Source organism: Excalfactoria chinensis, chromosome 2 (genome assembly GCF_039878825.1).
Source record: "Excalfactoria chinensis isolate bCotChi1 chromosome 2, bCotChi1.hap2, whole genome shotgun sequence".
Lineage (NCBI taxonomy): Eukaryota > Metazoa > Chordata > Aves > Galliformes > Phasianidae > Excalfactoria > Excalfactoria chinensis.
In genome coordinates this window covers 73001088-73024002 of record NC_092826.1, presented here as the reverse complement: position 1 = coordinate 73024002, position 22915 = coordinate 73001088, and the positions used below count along the sequence as shown (strand labels likewise).

The following is a 22915-nucleotide window of genomic DNA, read 5'->3' as shown; positions in this document are numbered from 1 at the left end:
TAACATATTTTGGAATTTGAAAAGTTTTGTGTGTGCACCTCTTGGGGAAGTGAGGAGGTAATTTTTGACGTAAAGCGTGTGTTGCTCTCCAAGAAGTTTATTCCTCTTTAAGAAATTTTGAAGCGTTTGGTAACTTTGGTGGCTTGAAGCTTGAAGTTTTTCTGGCCTGACAGGATAGCCAGGAGCGATTTAGGTGTTTACACGTTCTTTGTAAGTGTTGATTGTGCTTCTTGGTCTTTTGTGTAAGGGAGGAGTGATTTGAGAATTTGCGTTGTTTAAACTTTTTCTGTGCGCACCTCTCCGAGTTGCAAGGATTGAGGGCGTCTTGTAACCTAGGTGCGGAATTTGCAGTTTTTCTGTGTGGTCTCGCAGGAAAATAAGGGGCGATTTAACCCAAAAGGTGTTGTTTTAGCCTGCTGTCTTTGTGCGCTCCTCTAAACAAAAGGGAGGCATGATTGTAGCATTTACATTTGTTTGATTGGTGCGTGCCTCCCTGGGGAGGGGTAAGGAGTTAAGTGAACCTTTTCTTCCCTTAGTGTAGATCTTTTAGGGTATTGAGAAATGAGTGAAAGTATTGCCACTATGAAAAGTGAAAATGTGCTATTTGACCTTTTAGAAAAGCACGGTGCTCGGCCCTCTTTATCAGGGGTGGATTGGGCACGACAAAACTGGCATAACTTGCAGAGTGTTTCAGACCGCATTTGTGTTTTACAACATGGGGCTCGTACCCGAGCCGGGAAAGGAAAATCGTTTATTTGTGCGGTACTCGGTGCAGCTTTAAAAGCAGCCGTGGAGTTCCGAGATGAAAAACATTCGGCAGAAACCCAAACCATACAAGCATTACAGGAATCAGTTAAAGTAATGCAAGAATTGGTAAAAACTCTGCAGAATCAAATAGTGAACCTTGAGGAACAATTACAAAGAGAGCAACATAATTCAGTTTTGTTGCAAATGGCGTTTAAGGAACTATTAGCGTATAAGAATACTAGCAATGCTGTTGTCCATAATTTGCCTCAAGAAAAAACTTTTCCTCAGAAGGAACTACAAGGAATGAGGGAAGGGCTTGACAAACTAGAGGACTCGCCAACCCAATTGCGTCCTTTGATAAATACTGAATATGCATTTGATAATGGTGAGGACCTGGATCCTAAAATGAATGTTAAAGAAATTCCCTTCTCTGTCACTGAATTAGCAAAACTGAAAAAGGATTTTAGCCGTTCTCCAAAAGAATCAGAAACGGAGTATGTATGGAGAGTCAGTCTCACTGGTGGAGACCAAATAATGTTAACTGAAAAGGAAGCAGAAGGTTATTGGGGTCCAGGAGTATTTTTAACTACTGGCAACAACCGTGCTCCCTGGTCCCTAACACAGAGGGCTGCTTACTGGGCTGGTGGTCTCAACCCTTTAGAAAGGGGAGACCCTCTTGCTATTAATGGGACAGTGAATCAATTGGTTGAAAGTGTCCAAAAGGCTGCCTGTTTGCAAATGATGTATGATAGAAAGTTGCAGCCACATCATGAATCACCTATGATGATGCCTGTTGATCCTGAAAGGATGACTCCTTTAATTAGGGGGCTTCCAGAATCACTGAAACCTATAGGTATACAACTACAAGGAAAAATACAAGCTTTGCCTCAGAGAGAAAGAACCCAGGCAGCATTAGAAGGAACTGTAACCTCTAACCATCTGCAGTCAGGATATAAAGTATGGACATGGGGGGAGGTTGCCCAGGAATTAATTAATTATGAAAGAAAATATGGGCCGGTGATTTCTAACACTAGTAAATTTGACCCAAGGGAAGTGAGGCTTGCAGCAGCCAGCCTTGCCCCTGGGCCACCTAGCCCAAACCTCAGTGAAACTGGAAGGGTTTCATTGCCAGTAAGAACAGGTAGGCGAAATATTGGTCATAAACGTAACCGTCTCTGGACACTTGGCTGGCAAAAGGGTGTTCCACGAGATTTGATGAATGGATTACCCACAGTCAGACTAGAGAAATTAGTTAACTTGTGGCCAGAACAAAAGCTCAGGAAGCTCAAGGAAAGCTGATGCTTTCGCCCCCTCCCCCAGATGAGCGGGAGGTGGGGGGGGGGAAGGCAGTGAAGGGGTGGATGTATTAGAAAGCTCACAACAAAAGGAGATCCTCGATTTAACACCTTCTGTCCCAAGGCCTCTCATTCCTGCCAACTGCCCCTGTGAGTCACAATACAGTTACTGATAAGCCAGGGAAACACTTATCTCCCTGGCCAGCCTGTGTCAACTGACTCAGCTAACCTGAGGACAGTTTCCCTAACCTTAATGAAATCCCTTAACAAATATCCTTGGAAGGCTAAGGACACCCCGATAAAGAAATGTAAAATCAACTCTTGCTGGATTGTTCCCTCATTTTTTAATTGTATTAACGTTAGCCCCAAAACGGCAAGTTGTCTTGTTTTATTTTACAGAAGATCCTCGTGGGACCTTTACTGAACACAGAATGGCTGATAGCTGACTTTAACCATTTGTGTTTTGTGACAGGAAAATTGAAGATGTGATCTTGCTGGAATGCTGAATATACCTCTTGATTACATATTTTGGTTGCAATAGTATTATGTTTTGTTTGTTGTGGTTAAACTGATTGTGATTTGCATGAAACTCCTCCATAGTGTTTCCAAATTCCTAACAAATTGGGAAATGAGCCAAGGACCCATCTAATATCTGTTAGATGTGGTCACAAATGAAATCTATCATAAAGCCCTTTGCACTGATGTTTTTCAGTATCACATCAGTCCAGGAGTTCCATACAAAACATGATTGTTTGTGGAAACTGAAGAACTGTATTGTTTGATCTGTGGGTTCTGAAGGGAATGGGACAAACTGCTTTGATGGTATAAGAAAGTGTAATTATATAATTGAGGGTATGTGGAAGTGTGACTGAAGGTACAAATAGTGGGATAGTGTATAAAGGAAAAAGGGCTAAAGATAAAGTGAGTTTATGTAATGATGAGAGTTTGGAAAGTGAGAAAGTTTGGGACAGACAGGCTGAAGAAGGCAAGGACTGGCAAGGTATAACAGCGGTATCAGGACTGATAAGAGGTGAACGATGTGAAAACAAAACAAAACAAAAAGAATTCCTGTCTGAATCTTGGCTTACACTGGGACTTCCTGAATGGAGAAAGCAACTGACACAAATACCCCTATTTATTTATTTTATTTGATACTATTGTTTATTGTCACTGTCTTTGTGATTGTTAAATGTTTGTGGTATATGTAAGTATAAATGCAAATGGTATATGGAGATGTAATTGTTAAGGGTAACTGGAAGTGGAAGTGCTGCAAGAGAACGCATCCCGTGCTGCTCTTCCTCACCGCCCCCCCCATCCTCTGCCGCTTGTGATCAGAAAGTAAACAAATCGTTACTTCCGAATAGGGACAAAAGCACAACATTGGAAGTGCACGTGCCCTTAGTTTAGTGCTAATTATTACCCCTGCTAGGACCAGTATTACAGACAAAGTAAGCGATCAATTTGTGTGCTAGTAGAAACCCTAGGTAGGGATAAGAATGCAGTGTCTCATACAGGTTAAGAAAGGCATATACGATCAAAGTTTACCTGTGGTAATTAGACACGGACTCTGTGGTTAGTGCAGAACAAAAACTTTTATTGTGAACAATGAACTCAAATAATATGAACTTGGTCAAGTGCCTTATTAAATATGACTCTCTTTTCACGTGTGATGGTGCTGGATCTTCCATCCTGCCCTGAGGAAGATGGCGCTGGAGCTGTGCTCGATCCTCTGGTGCCGCCCCGCGGCACCCAGTCTTTGGAACGAGGCACAGGCACTGTCAGTCTCAACTCCATTTCGTTGTACCTCAGCGGTGTCTCCCGGTAATGGGAGATGAGGTCGTAAAGGCTGTCAAATATTCTGTTGTTGGTCAGATAGTACCTGTGGCTGTTGGCATCCTGCCACCAATGGATGCGACAGTGCTGCACCCCTCCATTACGCCAGATGGACAGGATGTAGTCCCCAACGAATGTCCCGCTCTCCCTGACAAGAAAGGAGCCATCGGGAGCCCCCATCATGGTGCAGTATTCCCTCAGCATCCGCTCAGCGATGAGTCGCCCACTGCACCCTGGTCCCATCTTGCCATGGAACCATTCCTGCGCGAGATGCAGCTCGATGTTGGCGCTCACCTCCTTCTGCGCAGGTCGTCTTCTCCATCTGTTCCAGGCTGGGACTTCGTAGAGCGGATTCCATGCATAGATTATGGGGTCATCCATGATTTGTGAATCTGCGATCTGCTCCTGCTGCTCCTCCTCCATGATTTGAGAATCCTCCGCCTGCTCCTTATCCATGATTTGACTATCCGTCGTCTGCTCCGTCTGCTCCTCTTCCACGATTTGGCTATCTGCTGTTTGCTCCTCTGTCTTCGCCACTTGCTCCTTGGTCATACACGAACCCATGGTCTCTTGCCACTCACTCCAAGCCGCCTCAGGTTTGGCGGGCTTGCCAATGGTCTTTATAAAATCTGCTCACACCCATGCCAGGTGTGCAAGCTAGACATCCCGTGATCATGCCAAGAGGGTCTGTCTGGCAGGAATAGTTACAATCTTTCGGTTTTATCCCTCCTTGTCTGCTGAATTGTTTGCACCTCTGAAGGTCTTTTGCTAGTCCGAACAAGAATGTCTTCATTTTCTTCCAGTAATATACACATTAAAGGAACTGAAGTAAGGGACCCGGACAGATTTATTTATGGAGCTTGGAAATTATATTGAAAGAGGGACTGTAGTGAAAGAATTGGGAAAAACAATAGCAGCTGCACTAGAGCAGGATCTGAAGATCCCAGGATGGGTTTTGCCCCAGTGGACTGAACGCATTGTGCACACAGCAGTGTAAAGATGTTTGTTTTCTGGTAGATACGGGTGCATCTCACTCTGTATTGCATCAAGGATGACTGCCCATTGATGATTTTTGTAACAATAGTAGGAGCAGGTCAACAAGAAAAAGCTTACTAATTAAATAGAAAAGGGAGCTAAGGGTAAAGCAAGTAACAATGGGAATAAGTGACTATAGCTCTAAATAACTTTCTGTGAGTAATTATTATTTTAAAGAGATCTAAAATACATGCCTGTATGACTATATTGACTGAAAATAATTATGACCTTACAAGTAACCTTATGTTTAATGTGTTATCAATCAAGGTTTTGATTGAATGATTATGATGATGTTAACATTTAATTCCCCATTATCACCCATCCCTCTTTTCCCTTATGCTTACTTTTTTTTTCCCCTTTCCTCACCACCGTGAATGGTCATTTGCACATCAGTTTCAAGCAACCTTTGAGCCACGGGGTGGTGTGAAGGACAGATCTGGTTTTCTTTTGTTGTCTCAAAGCTTGCTTCGTGAGGTTTTTCTGATGATAAGACTCTGACTGGCGACTGCTAACTATCTAGGGTGAATGGTGGTTGTTATTGTGCCATCTCTGCTTATGATTGCAAAGATAAGCAGAGACAGGACAAGCAGTCTTTTTCAGGGTGCTGCTTGAAGAAGCGGACCACTGCAGAAGGCGATAATGCTTGTGTCTGGCAAACAGAGGCACCACCAACCCCTGCTGGCTTATCTGTGGGCCAGGAATGTCACAAAAGCTGGTTTTAAACCATTTTACAGAGTGTTTTCCTGCTTGTTTAGAAGTTCAGTGTTTGTTCAAGATACATCCCCAAAAATGCTGAGCATTCCTGTGATCCTCAAACTTCAAAGAAGAAGAAAAACAACCCCACCGAAATAGGGGATAAAAGGCCCTCGCTAAACTGGGGATTTAGGAGACGATTTTTGGAGACGATCTTGGGAGACGATTTTTGGAGACGGACTTTGGAGATGATCTCTGGAGACGAACTCTGGAGATGAACTCCCAAAAACACCTTTGACGGAGAATTCCCCGAGGGGAAAACCTCTTCGGAAGGCCGGCTTGCTGCAGTGCTTCCTGACTTTCTCCCATCCCCCGCGGTGATCAGACGAGTTCCTGAAATCTACGGACCTACGGTGTACCTCGCTGGACCCACGGTGGTGACTATCTCTCTTGCTCTCCACAGACTCCTTGCTTATTTTTCCTACTTTTCCTATCGCCCACCTTCCCTTCCCCATCTCCCTAAAACGGCCAGGACTTTAATAAACTGGTTGGACCAACATTTGAACCGTTGCTTCTTAATCTCACGCCGGGTATATACACATATCAAAGAACCTTGCCTCTCTCCTGTAAATTGGAGCGAGACATTTATTATTGGCGTCACGGACAGGATACCCGCCGTGAGAGTGTTGTCCTCCCAGATATAGCCTGAAACTTTTCTATGTGCACCTCCTGGAGTTGCAAGGAGCGACAGTTTTGGTAACTTAGATGTGAGCACCTCTCCAGGAAGACCGCTCCATATTCTGAAACTTTACTTTCTTTTGTGTTTACCTCTCAGGGACGTATGAATTAATTTTGACTATTTGCTTTTGTTTTATACGTGTGTGCCTCCTCGAGAAGACAATTTTGCATTTTTTGTGGTTTAAGTAACTTGTAACATATTTTGGAATTTGAAAAGTTTTGTGTGTGCACCTCTTGGGGAAGTGAGGAGGTAATTTTTGACGTAAAGCGTGTGTTGCTCTCCAAGAAGTTTATTCCTCTTTAAGAAATTTTGAAGCGTTTGGTAACTTTGGTGGCTTGAAGCTTGAAGTTTTTCTGGCCTGACAGGATAGCCAGGAGCGATTTAGGTGTTTACACGTTCTTTGTAAGTGTTGATTGTGCTTCTTGGTCTTTTGTGTAAGGGAGGAGTGATTTGAGAATTTGCGTTGTTTAAACTTTTTCTGTGCGCACCTCTCCGAGTTGCAAGGATTGAGGGCGTCTTGTAACCTAGGTGCGGAATTTGCAGTTTTTCTGTGTGGTCTCGCAGGAAAATAAGGGGCGATTTAACCCAAAAGGTGTTGTTTTAGCCTGCTGTCTTTGTGCGCTCCTCTAAACAAAAGGGAGGCATGATTGTAGCATTTACATTTGTTTGATTGGTGCGTGCCTCCCTGGGGAGGGGTAAGGAGTTAAGTGAACCTTTTCTTCCCTTAGTGTAGATCTTTTAGGGTATTGAGAAATGAGTGAAAGTATTGCCACTATGAAAAGTGAAAATGTGCTATTTGACCTTTTAGAAAAGCACGGTGCTCGGCCCTCTTTATCAGGGGTGGATTGGGCACGACAAAACTGGCATAACTTGCAGAGTGTTTCAGACCGCATTTGTGTTTTACAACATGGGGCTCGTACCCGAGCCGGGAAAGGAAAATCGTTTATTTGTGCGGTACTCGGTGCAGCTTTAAAAGCAGCCGTGGAGTTCCGAGATGAAAAACATTCGGCAGAAACCCAAACCATACAAGCATTACAGGAATCAGTTAAAGTAATGCAAGAATTGGTAAAAACTCTGCAGAATCAAATAGTGAACCTTGAGGAACAATTACAAAGAGAGCAACATAATTCAGTTTTGTTGCAAATGGCGTTTAAGGAACTATTAGCGTATAAGAATACTAGCAATGCTGTTGTCCATAATTTGCCTCAAGAAAAAACTTTTCCTCAGAAGGAACTACAAGGAATGAGGGAAGGGCTTGACAAACTAGAGGACTCGCCAACCCAATTGCGTCCTTTGATAAATACTGAATATGCATTTGATAATGGTGAGGACCTGGATCCTAAAATGAATGTTAAAGAAATTCCCTTCTCTGTCACTGAATTAGCAAAACTGAAAAAGGATTTTAGCCGTTCTCCAAAAGAATCAGAAACGGAGTATGTATGGAGAGTCAGTCTCACTGGTGGAGACCAAATAATGTTAACTGAAAAGGAAGCAGAAGGTTATTGGGGTCCAGGAGTATTTTTAACTACTGGCAACAACCGTGCTCCCTGGTCCCTAACACAGAGGGCTGCTTACTGGGCTGGTGGTCTCAACCCTTTAGAAAGGGGAGACCCTCTTGCTATTAATGGGACAGTGAATCAATTGGTTGAAAGTGTCCAAAAGGCTGCCTGTTTGCAAATGATGTATGATAGAAAGTTGCAGCCACATCATGAATCACCTATGATGATGCCTGTTGATCCTGAAAGGATGACTCCTTTAATTAGGGGGCTTCCAGAATCACTGAAACCTATAGGTATACAACTACAAGGAAAAATACAAGCTTTGCCTCAGAGAGAAAGAACCCAGGCAGCATTAGAAGGAACTGTAACCTCTAACCATCTGCAGTCAGGATATAAAGTATGGACATGGGGGGAGGTTGCCCAGGAATTAATTAATTATGAAAGAAAATATGGGCCGGTGATTTCTAACACTAGTAAATTTGACCCAAGGGAAGTGAGGCTTGCAGCAGCCAGCCTTGCCCCTGGGCCACCTAGCCCAAACCTCAGTGAAACTGGAAGGGTTTCATTGCCAGTAAGAACAGGTAGGCGAAATATTGGTCATAAACGTAACCGTCTCTGGACACTTGGCTGGCAAAAGGGTGTTCCACGAGATTTGATGAATGGATTACCCACAGTCAGACTAGAGAAATTAGTTAACTTGTGGCCAGAACAAAAGCTCAGGAAGCTCAAGGAAAGCTGATGCTTTCGCCCCCTCCCCCAGATGAGCGGGAGGTGGGGGGGGGGAAGGCAGTGAAGGGGTGGATGTATTAGAAAGCTCACAACAAAAGGAGATCCTCGATTTAACACCTTCTGTCCCAAGGCCTCTCATTCCTGCCAACTGCCCCTGTGAGTCACAATACAGTTACTGATAAGCCAGGGAAACACTTATCTCCCTGGCCAGCCTGTGTCAACTGACTCAGCTAACCTGAGGACAGTTTCCCTAACCTTAATGAAATCCCTTAACAAATATCCTTGGAAGGCTAAGGACACCCCGATAAAGAAATGTAAAATCAACTCTTGCTGGATTGTTCCCTCATTTTTTAATTGTATTAACGTTAGCCCCAAAACGGCAAGTTGTCTTGTTTTATTTTACAGAAGATCCTCGTGGGACCTTTACTGAACACAGAATGGCTGATAGCTGACTTTAACCATTTGTGTTTTGTGACAGGAAAATTGAAGATGTGATCTTGCTGGAATGCTGAATATACCTCTTGATTACATATTTTGGTTGCAATAGTATTATGTTTTGTTTGTTGTGGTTAAACTGATTGTGATTTGCATGAAACTCCTCCATAGTGTTTCCAAATTCCTAACAAATTGGGAAATGAGCCAAGGACCCATCTAATATCTGTTAGATGTGGTCACAAATGAAATCTATCATAAAGCCCTTTGCACTGATGTTTTTCAGTATCACATCAGTCCAGGAGTTCCATACAAAACATGATTGTTTGTGGAAACTGAAGAACTGTATTGTTTGATCTGTGGGTTCTGAAGGGAATGGGACAAACTGCTTTGATGGTATAAGAAAGTGTAATTATATAATTGAGGGTATGTGGAAGTGTGACTGAAGGTACAAATAGTGGGATAGTGTATAAAGGAAAAAGGGCTAAAGATAAAGTGAGTTTATGTAATGATGAGAGTTTGGAAAGTGAGAAAGTTTGGGACAGACAGGCTGAAGAAGGCAAGGACTGGCAAGGTATAACAGCGGTATCAGGACTGATAAGAGGTGAACGATGTGAAAACAAAACAAAACAAAAAGAATTCCTGTCTGAATCTTGGCTTACACTGGGACTTCCTGAATGGAGAAAGCAACTGACACAAATACCCCTATTTATTTATTTTATTTGATACTATTGTTTATTGTCACTGTCTTTGTGATTGTTAAATGTTTGTGGTATATGTAAGTATAAATGCAAATGGTATATGGAGATGTAATTGTTAAGGGTAACTGGAAGTGGAAGTGCTGCAAGAGAACGCATCCCGTGCTGCTCTTCCTCACCGCCCCCCCCATCCTCTGCCGCTTGTGATCAGAAAGTAAACAAATCGTTACTTCCGAATAGGGACAAAAGCACAACATTGGAAGTGCACGTGCCCTTAGTTTAGTGCTAATTATTACCCCTGCTAGGACCAGTATTACAGACAAAGTAAGCGATCAATTTGTGTGCTAGTAGAAACCCTAGGTAGGGATAAGAATGCAGTGTCTCATACAGGTTAAGAAAGGCATATACGATCAAAGTTTACCTGTGGTAATTAGACACGGACTCTGTGGTTAGTGCAGAACAAAAACTTTTATTGTGAACAATGAACTCAAATAATATGAACTTGGTCAAGTGCCTTATTAAATATGACTCTCTTTTCACGTGTGATGGTGCTGGATCTTCCATCCTGCCCTGAGGAAGATGGCGCTGGAGCTGTGCTCGATCCTCTGGTGCCGCCCCGCGGCACCCAGTCTTTGGAACGAGGCACAGGCACTGTCAGTCTCAACTCCATTTCGTTGTACCTCAGCGGTGTCTCCCGGTAATGGGAGATGAGGTCGTAAAGGCTGTCAAATATTCTGTTGTTGGTCAGATAGTACCTGTGGCTGTTGGCATCCTGCCACCAATGGATGCGACAGTGCTGCACCCCTCCATTACGCCAGATGGACAGGATGTAGTCCCCAACGAATGTCCCGCTCTCCCTGACAAGAAAGGAGCCATCGGGAGCCCCCATCATGGTGCAGTATTCCCTCAGCATCCGCTCAGCGATGAGTCGCCCACTGCACCCTGGTCCCATCTTGCCATGGAACCATTCCTGCGCGAGATGCAGCTCGATGTTGGCGCTCACCTCCTTCTGCGCAGGTCGTCTTCTCCATCTGTTCCAGGCTGGGACTTCGTAGAGCGGATTCCATGCATAGATTATGGGGTCATCCATGATTTGTGAATCTGCGATCTGCTCCTGCTGCTCCTCCTCCATGATTTGAGAATCCTCCGCCTGCTCCTTATCCATGATTTGACTATCCGTCGTCTGCTCCGTCTGCTCCTCTTCCACGATTTGGCTATCTGCTGTTTGCTCCTCTGTCTTCGCCACTTGCTCCTTGGTCATACACGAACCCATGGTCTCTTGCCACTCACTCCAAGCCGCCTCAGGTTTGGCGGGCTTGCCAATGGTCTTTATAAAATCTGCTCACACCCATGCCAGGTGTGCAAGCTAGACATCCCGTGATCATGCCAAGAGGGTCTGTCTGGCAGGAATAGTTACAATCTTTCGGTTTTATCCCTCCTTGTCTGCTGAATTGTTTGCACCTCTGAAGGTCTTTTGCTAGTCCGAACAAGAATGTCTTCATTTTCTTCCAGTAATATACACATTAAAGGAACTGAAGTAAGGGACCCGGACAGATTTATTTATGGAGCTTGGAAATTATATTGAAAGAGGGACTGTAGTGAAAGAATTGGGAAAAACAATAGCAGCTGCACTAGAGCAGGATCTGAAGATCCCAGGATGGGTTTTGCCCCAGTGGACTGAACGCATTGTGCACACAGCAGTGTAAAGATGTTTGTTTTCTGGTAGATACGGGTGCATCTCACTCTGTATTGCATCAAGGATGACTGCCCATTGATGATTTTTGTAACAATAGTAGGAGCAGGTCAACAAGAAAAAGCTTACTAATTAAATAGAAAAGGGAGCTAAGGGTAAAGCAAGTAACAATGGGAATAAGTGACTATAGCTCTAAATAACTTTCTGTGAGTAATTATTATTTTAAAGAGATCTAAAATACATGCCTGTATGACTATATTGACTGAAAATAATTATGACCTTACAAGTAACCTTATGTTTAATGTGTTATCAATCAAGGTTTTGATTGAATGATTATGATGATGTTAACATTTAATTCCCCATTATCACCCATCCCTCTTTTCCCTTATGCTTACTTTTTTTTTCCCCTTTCCTCACCACCGTGAATGGTCATTTGCACATCAGTTTCAAGCAACCTTTGAGCCACGGGGTGGTGTGAAGGACAGATCTGGTTTTCTTTTGTTGTCTCAAAGCTTGCTTCGTGAGGTTTTTCTGATGATAAGACTCTGACTGGCGACTGCTAACTATCTAGGGTGAATGGTGGTTGTTATTGTGCCATCTCTGCTTATGATTGCAAAGATAAGCAGAGACAGGACAAGCAGTCTTTTTCAGGGTGCTGCTTGAAGAAGCGGACCACTGCAGAAGGCGATAATGCTTGTGTCTGGCAAACAGAGGCACCACCAACCCCTGCTGGCTTATCTGTGGGCCAGGAATGTCACAAAAGCTGGTTTTAAACCATTTTACAGAGTGTTTTCCTGCTTGTTTAGAAGTTCAGTGTTTGTTCAAGATACATCCCCAAAAATGCTGAGCATTCCTGTGATCCTCAAACTTCAAAGAAGAAGAAAAACAACCCCACCGAAATAGGGGATAAAAGGCCCTCGCTAAACTGGGGATTTAGGAGACGATTTTTGGAGACGATCTTGGGAGACGATTTTTGGAGACGGACTTTGGAGATGATCTCTGGAGACGAACTCTGGAGATGAACTCCCAAAAACACCTTTGACGGAGAATTCCCCGAGGGGAAAACCTCTTCGGAAGGCCGGCTTGCTGCAGTGCTTCCTGACTTTCTCCCATCCCCCGCGGTGATCAGACGAGTTCCTGAAATCTACGGACCTACGGTGTACCTCGCTGGACCCACGGTGGTGACTATCTCTCTTGCTCTCCACAGACTCCTTGCTTATTTTTCCTACTTTTCCTATCGCCCACCTTCCCTTCCCCATCTCCCTAAAACGGCCAGGACTTTAATAAACTGGTTGGACCAACATTTGAACCGTTGCTTCTTAATCTCACGCCGGGTATATACACATATCAAAGAACCTTGCCTCTCTCCTGTAAATTGGAGCGAGACAATGCATTATCTCTACAACCATAAACTTGCATTTTATACTGCCTGTAACCGTTTGTTGCTTAAGGAAGAGAGAAGAAAAAACAGAGGCAAAGGGAGGAACACCAAAGAAAGGATAATGGAAAAGTCCACCAAAAATCTTCATTCATAAAATACTAGAGTCTCACAATTAATTGACAATATTTAAACATGACCTATAACAGTCTAGCAGTAGAAAGCACAACAGTAGAACTTTATAGTTATTAATGTATAAATCAGTAAGCAATAGTGGATTTAAATTTTTATCATAGAAGTAAGGTTGGTTACCTTGTTAGGAGGGATTAATTGTCTCCCTCAGTCCCCTCCCTGTTAAAGGATCACATTAAGTTTGGTTTATGCAGATCAATGAAACTGCTGTCCAAAGTGTGTTTTAAAAATGGCATGCTTTTCTCTACTTTTCTTGAACTGCACTTTCTCTAAATAGATCAATACTTCATATAGATTAAATGTACACCTTATTCTATTTTTAACTTCAAGTATTATGCAGATACATCTTTCTTATTTGTCATAAATATGCATTATTTTATTTGTATAATTATTTCATTTATGAAAATTCACCATTTAATAAAACATTCCAATAGATAAATAATATCTTTCTAGATGAAATGTGCATACAAGTGCTGCTTCTCTCAAAAGCCCAGTGGCTACACCTGCCCTTTTGTCCAGACCCTAAATAATTGACTGAATCTATGTTTATTTTGGGAAACACCCAATGAAGCTAGTGTGCATCAAAAAAACTTGAAGTACAATTCCTATCTTTTATCTCTAGTTTGTTTCCTCAGTGGTGCTAAGCTGATTTACAGCTATGCTACTGAAGTTGTAATGTCTAAGCTCACCTATGGGATGATTTGGGAAGAATACCTGTAGAATCATAGAAGCATAAAATGGCTTTGGTTAGAAGACCCTAAAAGTTCCAAGCCCCTTGTTCTGGGTAGAGTTTTCACCCACCAGATCAGGCTGCCCAGGACTCCATCAAACCTGGTCTTGAACATCTCCAAGAATGGAGTATTCACAGCTTCTCATGGCAACCTGTTCTTGTGCCACATCACACTGAGTGAAGATTTTCCTCCCATTATCTAAGTTAAATCTCCCCTCTTTTATTTTAAAAAACATTCTTCCATGTTCTGTTGCTGTCAGACTGCATGTAAAGCTGGTCTCTGTCTTGCTTAGTTGTAAACACCACAAGTTTATAAAAACCATTTAAATACTGAAAACTACAATGAGGTTTTCACTTCTCCAGGCTGAACAAGCCCAGAGGGGTGCTCCAGTTTTCGATCATCTTTGTGGCTCTACTTTAGACCCACTCTATCAGCTCCATGTTATTCTTGTGCTGGGAGCCCCAGGCCTGGACACAGTACTCCAGATGGAGCTCCAAAATGGCAGAGTAGAGGAGGACAACCCCCTCCCTCTCCCTGATGGTCAGCTCATGTCTTCTGAGTTGTAAGCACACACTGCTGGCTTGTGTCAGACTTGTCATGCACCAAGTCCTTCTCCTCAGGGCTGCTCCTCATAAGTTCTTCTCCCAGTCTATACACATATCTGGGACTGCGAAACAGCAGTATGAAGTATCATATGAAGTATCTTGCAAGTGGGATCTGGGAAACTGGAAAACTACATTTGGCTGTTGCATCTCTAAATTATTTTCTTTTGTAGACTAAATGTTAAGTGTTGAATGAATTGTCCACAGAGAAGACATGTTTATTCAATCATTAAGCACTTGTAATCTGTACTATTAACAGTTAGGTTAGTAATTATTTTAGAAGAGGATACCTGGATTAAGAAAAAATTCCTCAGCAGTACTGCTGCTCCTCCATATCAGTCATTTTCACTACACTGAACATCTAGCACAATAAAGGGAAGTTCATTACCTATCTCCAGTTCAGGACTGTAAAGATTGGCAGCAGGAAATAAGATAAAATGTACAGAGGGAAAGTTTAATTGAGGTTAAATGAGTCTTAGCTATTTGCTAGCATAGTAAACATTGCTTCTGTTGGTGCATTCTGACATTACTTTCCTTAGTCTATCTTCATTCTTTCTGTGAATTGCAACTGTTTACAGCTCCAGTGATACAGGAAAATAAAGCAAAACAAGAAAAAGCCACACAAAGCAAATCCTCCAAGCTGAAAATTAGATGATAACACTGATTGTTCTTTCTTGAATATCATCTATTTATTTCAGTTACTGATTTCAAACATTTGGTCTTGAGGAAACTCAATTTTCTCTGGCAGGCAAATGACTTCCAAAATCTGACATTCTTCACTACAAATCCAACAAAAAATGGCCTTGAGTTTCAGAGGCCTCTCTTTTGTTAGAAATGAAATAAATTAGTGATTCTATTAGCAAAAAAATAGAATGTACTGATTTTGTGCTATTACTGTGTACTGGAAATAGCTGTATGGATACAGGTAGGGTCATAAATGACAGATGATCACAAAATATTCTGCTGCTATATGACACACCAAGTCAGAGTTTGTAACATATATGACTGTCATTATAAAGAATGGAATTTTGTCCAAAAACAGTTTCTAATCTCAAGGACATCTTAACCAGATTGTCTGTTTGTTTTTGTTGTTGATTTAATCTTCTCTCATAGATAAATAACTATCTTTACATTAATATAATACAAATAGAATACTTTGAAACACAACACTGTCAAGACATTGTTTCCATTTTTAAGACAATAGATAGAATTTGTGATTTCAAAGGAAAAATTATCAACATAGATTCTTGTCCCTTTTGGGAAAGAGAAAACAGACAGTGAATTTTTCATTTTTTCAGTTACCAGCAGACTGTGTATTCATACTGGAATTTGGAGGTACTTTTGTAATAATGTGAAATACATTGGTCACTCCAAATGTAATGCCTCCCATTAATTTCCAAGGAAACTGAAAAACATACAAAAAGTACTGTAACAGTATTCAAGAGAGCTACAGAACATTAGTTTTCAGCGTAGTTATTTATATTAGCTATGCATTTTCAACAGCCACAAACTGCATGCCAAGTCTGCATGTCATGCTCGGAAAATCTGCACTGGTGGAGGTGACCCACTCTTTCACAGATGGTATGGTGGCATATTGGCTTGGAAAATGATGTCCATGCAATCCATCTTTCATTTGCCTGAACAGATGGTAGTCAAAAGGCATCAAATCTGGAATACGTGGCATATGTGGTAGGACAGTCCAGCCAAGATTGGGAATTTGCTCCACAGACTTCACAGACTTCAGGTATGGAGCCTGATGCTATGTTTCAAGAGTAAGCTCATCTTCTTCTCTGGAAGTTCTAGCCTTCCCCAAGATAGCGCACACGACTTTACCCAATGATGGCTGCATCTTGAACTTCCTCTTCAATGGAGAATTCATATATAGCTGCTCTATGGACTACCATTTTAATTCCAGCTCATAGTGGTGACACCACATCTTATTGCCACAAGTGATGTAATCCAGAGGTCTGTCACCTTCAGCCTCATATTTGTCCAATAGGTCCTGAAAAACTTGCATATAGTATTCTTCTGACTCCGATGAGAGCACTTGTGGTACCCACCTAGTACAAACTTTGTGACATTCTAGCATTACCACCATCATTTTCGACAGAGGAGCTGATCAAGGTGTTCTTCATTTCATGTGTGATAGCTTATGGCCATCCAGAATGTGGCTTGTCCTTCACTTCACTGTCACCACTGCTAAAAATGCATCACCCACTGCCTCACTGTGTTCACATCCAGTGTTTGGTTTCCACAAACATTCAGTAAGCATCAGTGAATGTCAGTGGGTGCCATTTTCTCTGCGTGGAGGAATTCAGTGACACACCTTTACTTCATCTGCACTTCTATGTTAGATGCCATTCTGTCTGCTGCCATCTGTCACTCGGCAATAAAATGTAATAGAATTCTGGCAGAAAGGTTCAACCTCTACTGCCATTCCACCAGCAGTCACCTCTGATGTTGTGAGCCTATATAATAAAACAGGGGGCATAACTTTTGGAGTTGCCATTGTAGAATATATTTATATTCAAAAGGTATGTTTGACATAAAGTACTTCAAAACTGAAATATCTATGAAGTAGTTTTAATCACATGTAATTCATTTAGAATACTTGCATAATAAATATTTTGTTGCTAAGAAAGGATTACTGACTGCTGTCAAATTCTAACTTATCTGACCTGAGTTACACTATTACACATCTTGCTGTTAAATTTCTTTATTTTGTATGCATGCACTTTAAGAAAAACATCTTCATCATCAGACAATTATAAGGACACTGAGTACAGATGTATCTGATGGAGGGATGGGAAGAAAAATGAACCAGCTGGCACATCAGAAACTGTGTATTTGAGGAAGTTTGTGGGATAAGTTCCTCTGGTTTGGAAAAATAGAAAAATAATACACATAGAAGGAGGAGATTCTCATGTTCTCATGGAGAGAAAATAAAAAAAAAAAAAAAAAATTAAAAAAAAAAAAAAAAAAGAGGGTTATGGAAATCCTTAACTATATTTATATAATATATTATAAATAACCAGAATAGTATAAGATATTAAAGAATGAATTAATTAGTAATTGAAATGGTGAGGAACAGGTCGGTTAAAAGAATGGGATTACAGTCAGTGCACTGTGTTATTGCAGGAGTGAATAGTGAAGTAGAGCACAAAAAAAGTAAATTAGATATTGCATAAGCCGTAATCAGAAGCGACTTGAACTGTGTTTTCCTATCTTCAGTATCCCAAAAAATAAATGAAGAAGAGACTGCAAAAAAAAAGGCAGAAAAGCCAGCTATACAAGCAATTTCTTTGTCATTGTAAAAGTCCAAAAATGTTTATGATTTAGGAATTTAATTTTAACCTATTTATCTCCTTTCCTATTTATTTTTTCTTCCTTTGTTAAAATTGGTTTGTGAATAAGGAAAATTAATTTTATAAATACAAGGTAAGTTCTGTTTAATTTTGACAAGATGTGGAGAATCTAATCTGTTTTTTTTTTTTACTCCCTAAATTTGACTTGCCAAACAATGCCTGCTTAATGTTTACAAACAAATATCTATATATCTGATGGCATATAATCCTACTATATTTTCTTGCTGAAAAATATGCTCTCTGGCCATAAGGTATAGCTAAAGGAAAATAATTTTTGGATATTTTGTAATATTGAACACATCAAAGATATTTCAGCATCTTCAAATTATCCATTACATTCTGAATGCAAATGAATGCATGTAGCTCTTTTCAATTTCACTGGAGCTTGACTCATTAAGAAATTAGTATTATCCTGTGTACCAGATTTAGAGGCATTGGTGTAATGAATTGAATACTAAACATAAATTGAATCCTGGGAATTTCTGCATGCCAAGTGCCTGTGAAAATAGTTTTTGTATATCTGAAGATGGAAGATACATTTATAAAGAAGAAATTAATATCCTGACTAAAAATCCTACTCTATTAAAGGCATTCATTGGATTTCTTGAATGATGCATTAAATGATGTAATAGTTTATATCAGTAAAATCCCCTATGTTATATAATCTGGGTAGTTTGAACTACTTCCATTCCCTACTTGACTGCACTGTCACTGACTCACCCTCCGTTAGTCAAGGTTTTTGGCCCAAGTCCTGTTCATATTCCTCTTTATGATGGAACACTGTCAGAAGCAGCTATCTGCCATTGTTACTTACATTCATTCTGCACAGTATTTTGGTCCACCACCAAATGAAGATAGATTCCTTGTGGCTATTCATTCTAGCCAAATGTTGACTGTTGGTACACAGCAGAAGTCTGATTTTACTTAGGATTTGCACCTTCTCTCTGTTACTTTATTGTATTTGTTTGTTGGTTGGTGATTTTCCTCAAATAAATTACACAAAGACTACTGGAGGTTTTTTTTATTTTCTGAGCTCATACAAATTTAGCTTCATCATTCTGAGTTAGCACTTGGGCTACCATAATCTCCTTTCAAACTTAAATGCTTGATGCTGCTCTAAACTATCCAGTCTTTGGAAATATAGCATCCCTGTTAGGTATTTTTAAGAAATAATCTCTGATGGATGAAAACATATAGGACAATGAAACTTATGACACAATGTGCCATTAAACGAACGTGGCTTTGCCTTGGCTTCTTTGGCAGTGAAAACCGGTTTATACATGGTGACAGATCTGTACTTCTTTCTGGCACCTTGACTGAAGTTATAAATTCTAAACAGAAAAGTTTCTGTTTCTGCAGAAGCAACAAGAATGATTACCATCATCACTTTTGGAGAATACCACTACCTGAAGAACAATAAATTTTCTAAGTGAAACTCAACTCTACTGCTATGCTCAGCAACTAACTCATCCCAAAGAATTTTATACCTGATCTAACTGAGCCACTGAAAGTGAGTTAGGATACTAGAGGATTTGAAGCAGAAGAGGAAGAAATAAATCCCATTAATTGTTCATTTCTGTAGTGCCTGAGATGTTATCAGAAAAAACTTACTGAAATATCCATTATATGTCCAGTTGTACATTCCTCCAATTTTTTCTTCTGACACATAATTGTAAAAAAAAAAAAAAAAAATCAAACACTAAGATATTTTTTCATTTGTCAATACCATATGGCTTATATATGCAACTAATATGACTATCAAGATCATTTTGATCTTTTATTTATTCTCTTTGACCACTGTGTGAATTAGACATGATAGGTATAACACTGCATTTCTAGCACCATCAATGTTCATCTGTATTGATTTATTTTCTAACGCCATTGAGGTTTTGGTGTCTTCTCTCCAGAATCCATGGAAGATTAAATAATTGCAGGTGCATGACAGACAAATTATAGAAAAATGCAACTCTCCACATTTACCATAGATTCAATATCCAACTGGCTGACAAGCAGTCACAAGATAGTTCACATTTCAAATGCATAGTCTATTCTGTAACTTTTTAAATAGTGCCATTTTTAGATTTAGGATGAAGTAGTTGACTTGTTGAGTTCTTTTGTCCAATCCCATTGTAGAATTACAATGAAATCAATGCACAGTATTAACAAGACATAATCCTGCAATTTTAGCTCTGCAATGCAAGGTTTTTGTCTAGTCGCTTAGTAATAATATGCTTTCCTTCTTGCTTTATAACTACAACAATTGGATTGCATCTACAGAGAATCAGTCCATGGTCTTTAGGAGAAAACCTCTTAGGGAAACAAAAGATAGTAGGGATTCTCAAAGCCAGGAAGTGCACAATGAGGTTTAGTAAAGTTTGATAGCTCTTAAACACGATATCAGATGCATTTTCTGTGTAATAAATTGACACTGCATTAATTAATATCTGAAAACACAGTACGGTTTAAATTCATTTTCAGTAGTGCTACAGCCAGTTTCACTGGTCTTGATAAGGTACCTATGTTTACACCAACTTAAACTGCAATAGTATCTGACAATTATTCAATTAGTCATAAAACCTTTTTTTTTTTTACACATGAAGAAGTATAGAAATGCATTTTGAGATTTAACTTAAACTTCAGTATAATTTTATTTTACAGCAGGATTTGATTAGTTTGTAAACTATACAATACTAAGAAATAGAAAAATGGCTTAAGTGGAAGAAAAAGGCTTTTGGAAAACGCTAAAGTCTTTCTAACAATGGTTGATAACATTAATATCCCCTAATGAAGATTGATTCTGTTTATAAACAGTCAAAACAGGTATGACTGAATAATTACTATGTGCTGAATACTAGTAATAATTAATTATTATATTTTCTTCTATAATTTATATACTAGAAAACATCAACTCTGAGGTAACATCTGCTTTCCAGCAAAATCCTGCTCCAATGTAATTTTACAGATGAACAGAAAAGGGAACAAAGAGCTTGAGTAACTTGCCAGGGTTACCAAGAATACAATCAGCCTTGATTAGCTCCAAGTGCAAATTATTATTTCTGTCTTTGGCTCTAGACAGTGAAGTTGATGTATTCCTAGTCTTTAACAGCTCTTGCTGAAGTTACCCAGAGAGAACACTCAAAAATATTGGATCACACCAACCCTTTCCTATGCATGGCAGGAAAATTTCTCTTATACTTTCCTGAAAACTTCACTGTGAAAGAAATTAGAATGTAAGAAAATAAGTAATTCTCATGGTTTATTTTTTTGTTTGTTTTTTTGTGATTGTTTGTAGATGTTTTTGTTTCAATTGTGACAATTCTCACCTGAGGCAAAAATTAGACAAAAGTGGTAACAGCTTCAGCTAGAGCACTTGAGTCAACCTCTAGGTCTGAACCTTAATTTGAAAGATTATTTGTGTGGTTTTAGTCAAGTCTTGCAAGAATCATATTGCTTACGAGACATTTGTCAGATTTGTTCTGTGTACTCCTTTGAAGTGACATGGGTGTTGCCCAATTGGTGTTTGAGAACACTGTTCCCCCAACCTGTGTCTGTAAAAGGGCAGATGCTCTCTAGTCTGCTGACTAACTGCAGTAACTTTGTTGCAACAGGAAGGTATTGATTCCTTCTGGTGCTGTGCAACTTAAAGTGCATGTGCAGTGCCAAGTGAATTGAGTGAATCTGGCCTGATTTCACCTCAAAGAATTAAATGTCATGTTTCTGCCTAAGCAGGGATTTCCACTGCAGTTTAACCTTGAGGTATAGTGTATTTGTGTCATAAAATATACCATGGTGTGTTATCTTGATGACATTAAGCTGATTGGTGTGGTTGACGCAGATGAAGGAAGGAATGCAATTCAGAAGGACCTTGATTAACTGAAAAGTTGGGCTCCTGTGAACTTAATGAAGTGCAAGATTTTGCACTTGGGTTGAGCTAATCCCAGATATGTATACAAACTGGGAGAAAAAATCCTTGAGAGTATCCCTGCTGAGCAGGACTTAGGGGTCTTGGTTGATGAAAAACATGAGCCATTATTAGTGTGCACTTGCAGCCTGAAAGGCCAATGGTATCTTGAGTTTCATCAGAAGAGGGGGGACCAGCAGGGTAAGGGAGATGATTGTCCCCCTGTATTCTGCTTCTAATGAGGAGCTTTAGTGTAAAGCTATGGAGAAGGTCCAGAGGAGGGCCACGAGGATGGTCCAAGGACTGGAGTACTTCTCCTATGAAGACAAGCTGAAGGGACTGGAGTTGTTCAGCCTGGAAAAGAGAAGGCTGCAGGGGGACCTTTTCTTTAAAGAGAGTTTATAAACATGGGGGAAATGAAATAAACTTTTTACATGGGTAGATAGTGATAGAATGAGAAGGAAAGGTTTTAAACTAAAAGAAGGGGGATTTAGATTAGGTGTCAGGGAAGTTTTACTGAAAGAGTAGTGAAGCACTGGAATACATTTCCCAGAGAAATTGTGGGTGTCCCATCCTTGGAGGTGTTTAAGGCCAGGATGGGTGGGCTCCTGGGCAATGTAATCTAGTACTTGACCTACTAGCTGGCAACCCAGCATGTGACCAGGGGTTGAAACTTGATGATCCTTGAGGTCCCTTCCAACCCAACCCATTCTAGGATGCTGTGATCTGTGTTATCTCCTCCCACCAATTTGCTAGAGAGATTTCTCTCTTATTTCTAAAGGAAAATGTATTGTAACTTCTAAAGGAAAATATGTTGTAGAACTTACTTTCTGGATGATGAAAAAACAGTGTCTCTCTGTTCCCTTACTCTTCATAGCTGAAAAGCTGTACTGTATATCACCTCTATTATCTGTTTTTCTCATCTTCTCATAGAATCAGGCAACAGTTTGTATATTTGTAGTAACTTGAATTTGGGCACAAAAGCTTTTCTGTTTAAATTATTTTTATCCTTTCGTAGGATATTGTATTAATGGGGGAAAAACATTTAAGAAATGTTACAAAACAAATGGATACTTAAATAACATAAAAAAAATTGTACAGTGACCCAATGAAAAAGAGATTTCAGAGATGGGTTTTAGAACCATTCTATATATAGTTACAGAAATTCATTGGAGATATATATAAGCATAATATGCATATCTTGAAGAGATAACTGCAAGGGAATTAATTTGAAATAGTTAGCATATTTAAGTAAATGTTCACAGCAGTATAAGGTAATAGATTATAGTACTGTGCCTTAAAATGTACCGAAAAAGACCAATAAAAATAAGCAGTAGGAAGAATATCATTAGA

General features: G+C 40.2%; 2 protein-coding genes across 2 annotated transcripts; both read left to right on the top strand.

The window, feature by feature from the left end:
- Positions 1-553: 553 nt before the first annotated feature.
- Positions 554-2046, top strand: LOC140247893 (uncharacterized). Its single transcript, XM_072328097.1, has one exon. The coding sequence runs from the start codon at positions 562-564 to the stop codon at positions 2044-2046; it is 1485 nt and encodes a 494-aa protein (XP_072184198.1). The 5' UTR covers positions 554-561.
- Positions 2047-7087: 5041 nt separating this feature from the next.
- On the top strand, positions 7088-8580 carry LOC140247892 (uncharacterized). Its single transcript, XM_072328096.1, has one exon. It carries the CDS (start codon positions 7096-7098, stop codon positions 8578-8580), a length of 1485 nt encoding a protein of 494 aa, XP_072184197.1. The 5' UTR covers positions 7088-7095.
- The last annotated feature ends 14335 nt before the right edge of the window (positions 8581-22915 follow it).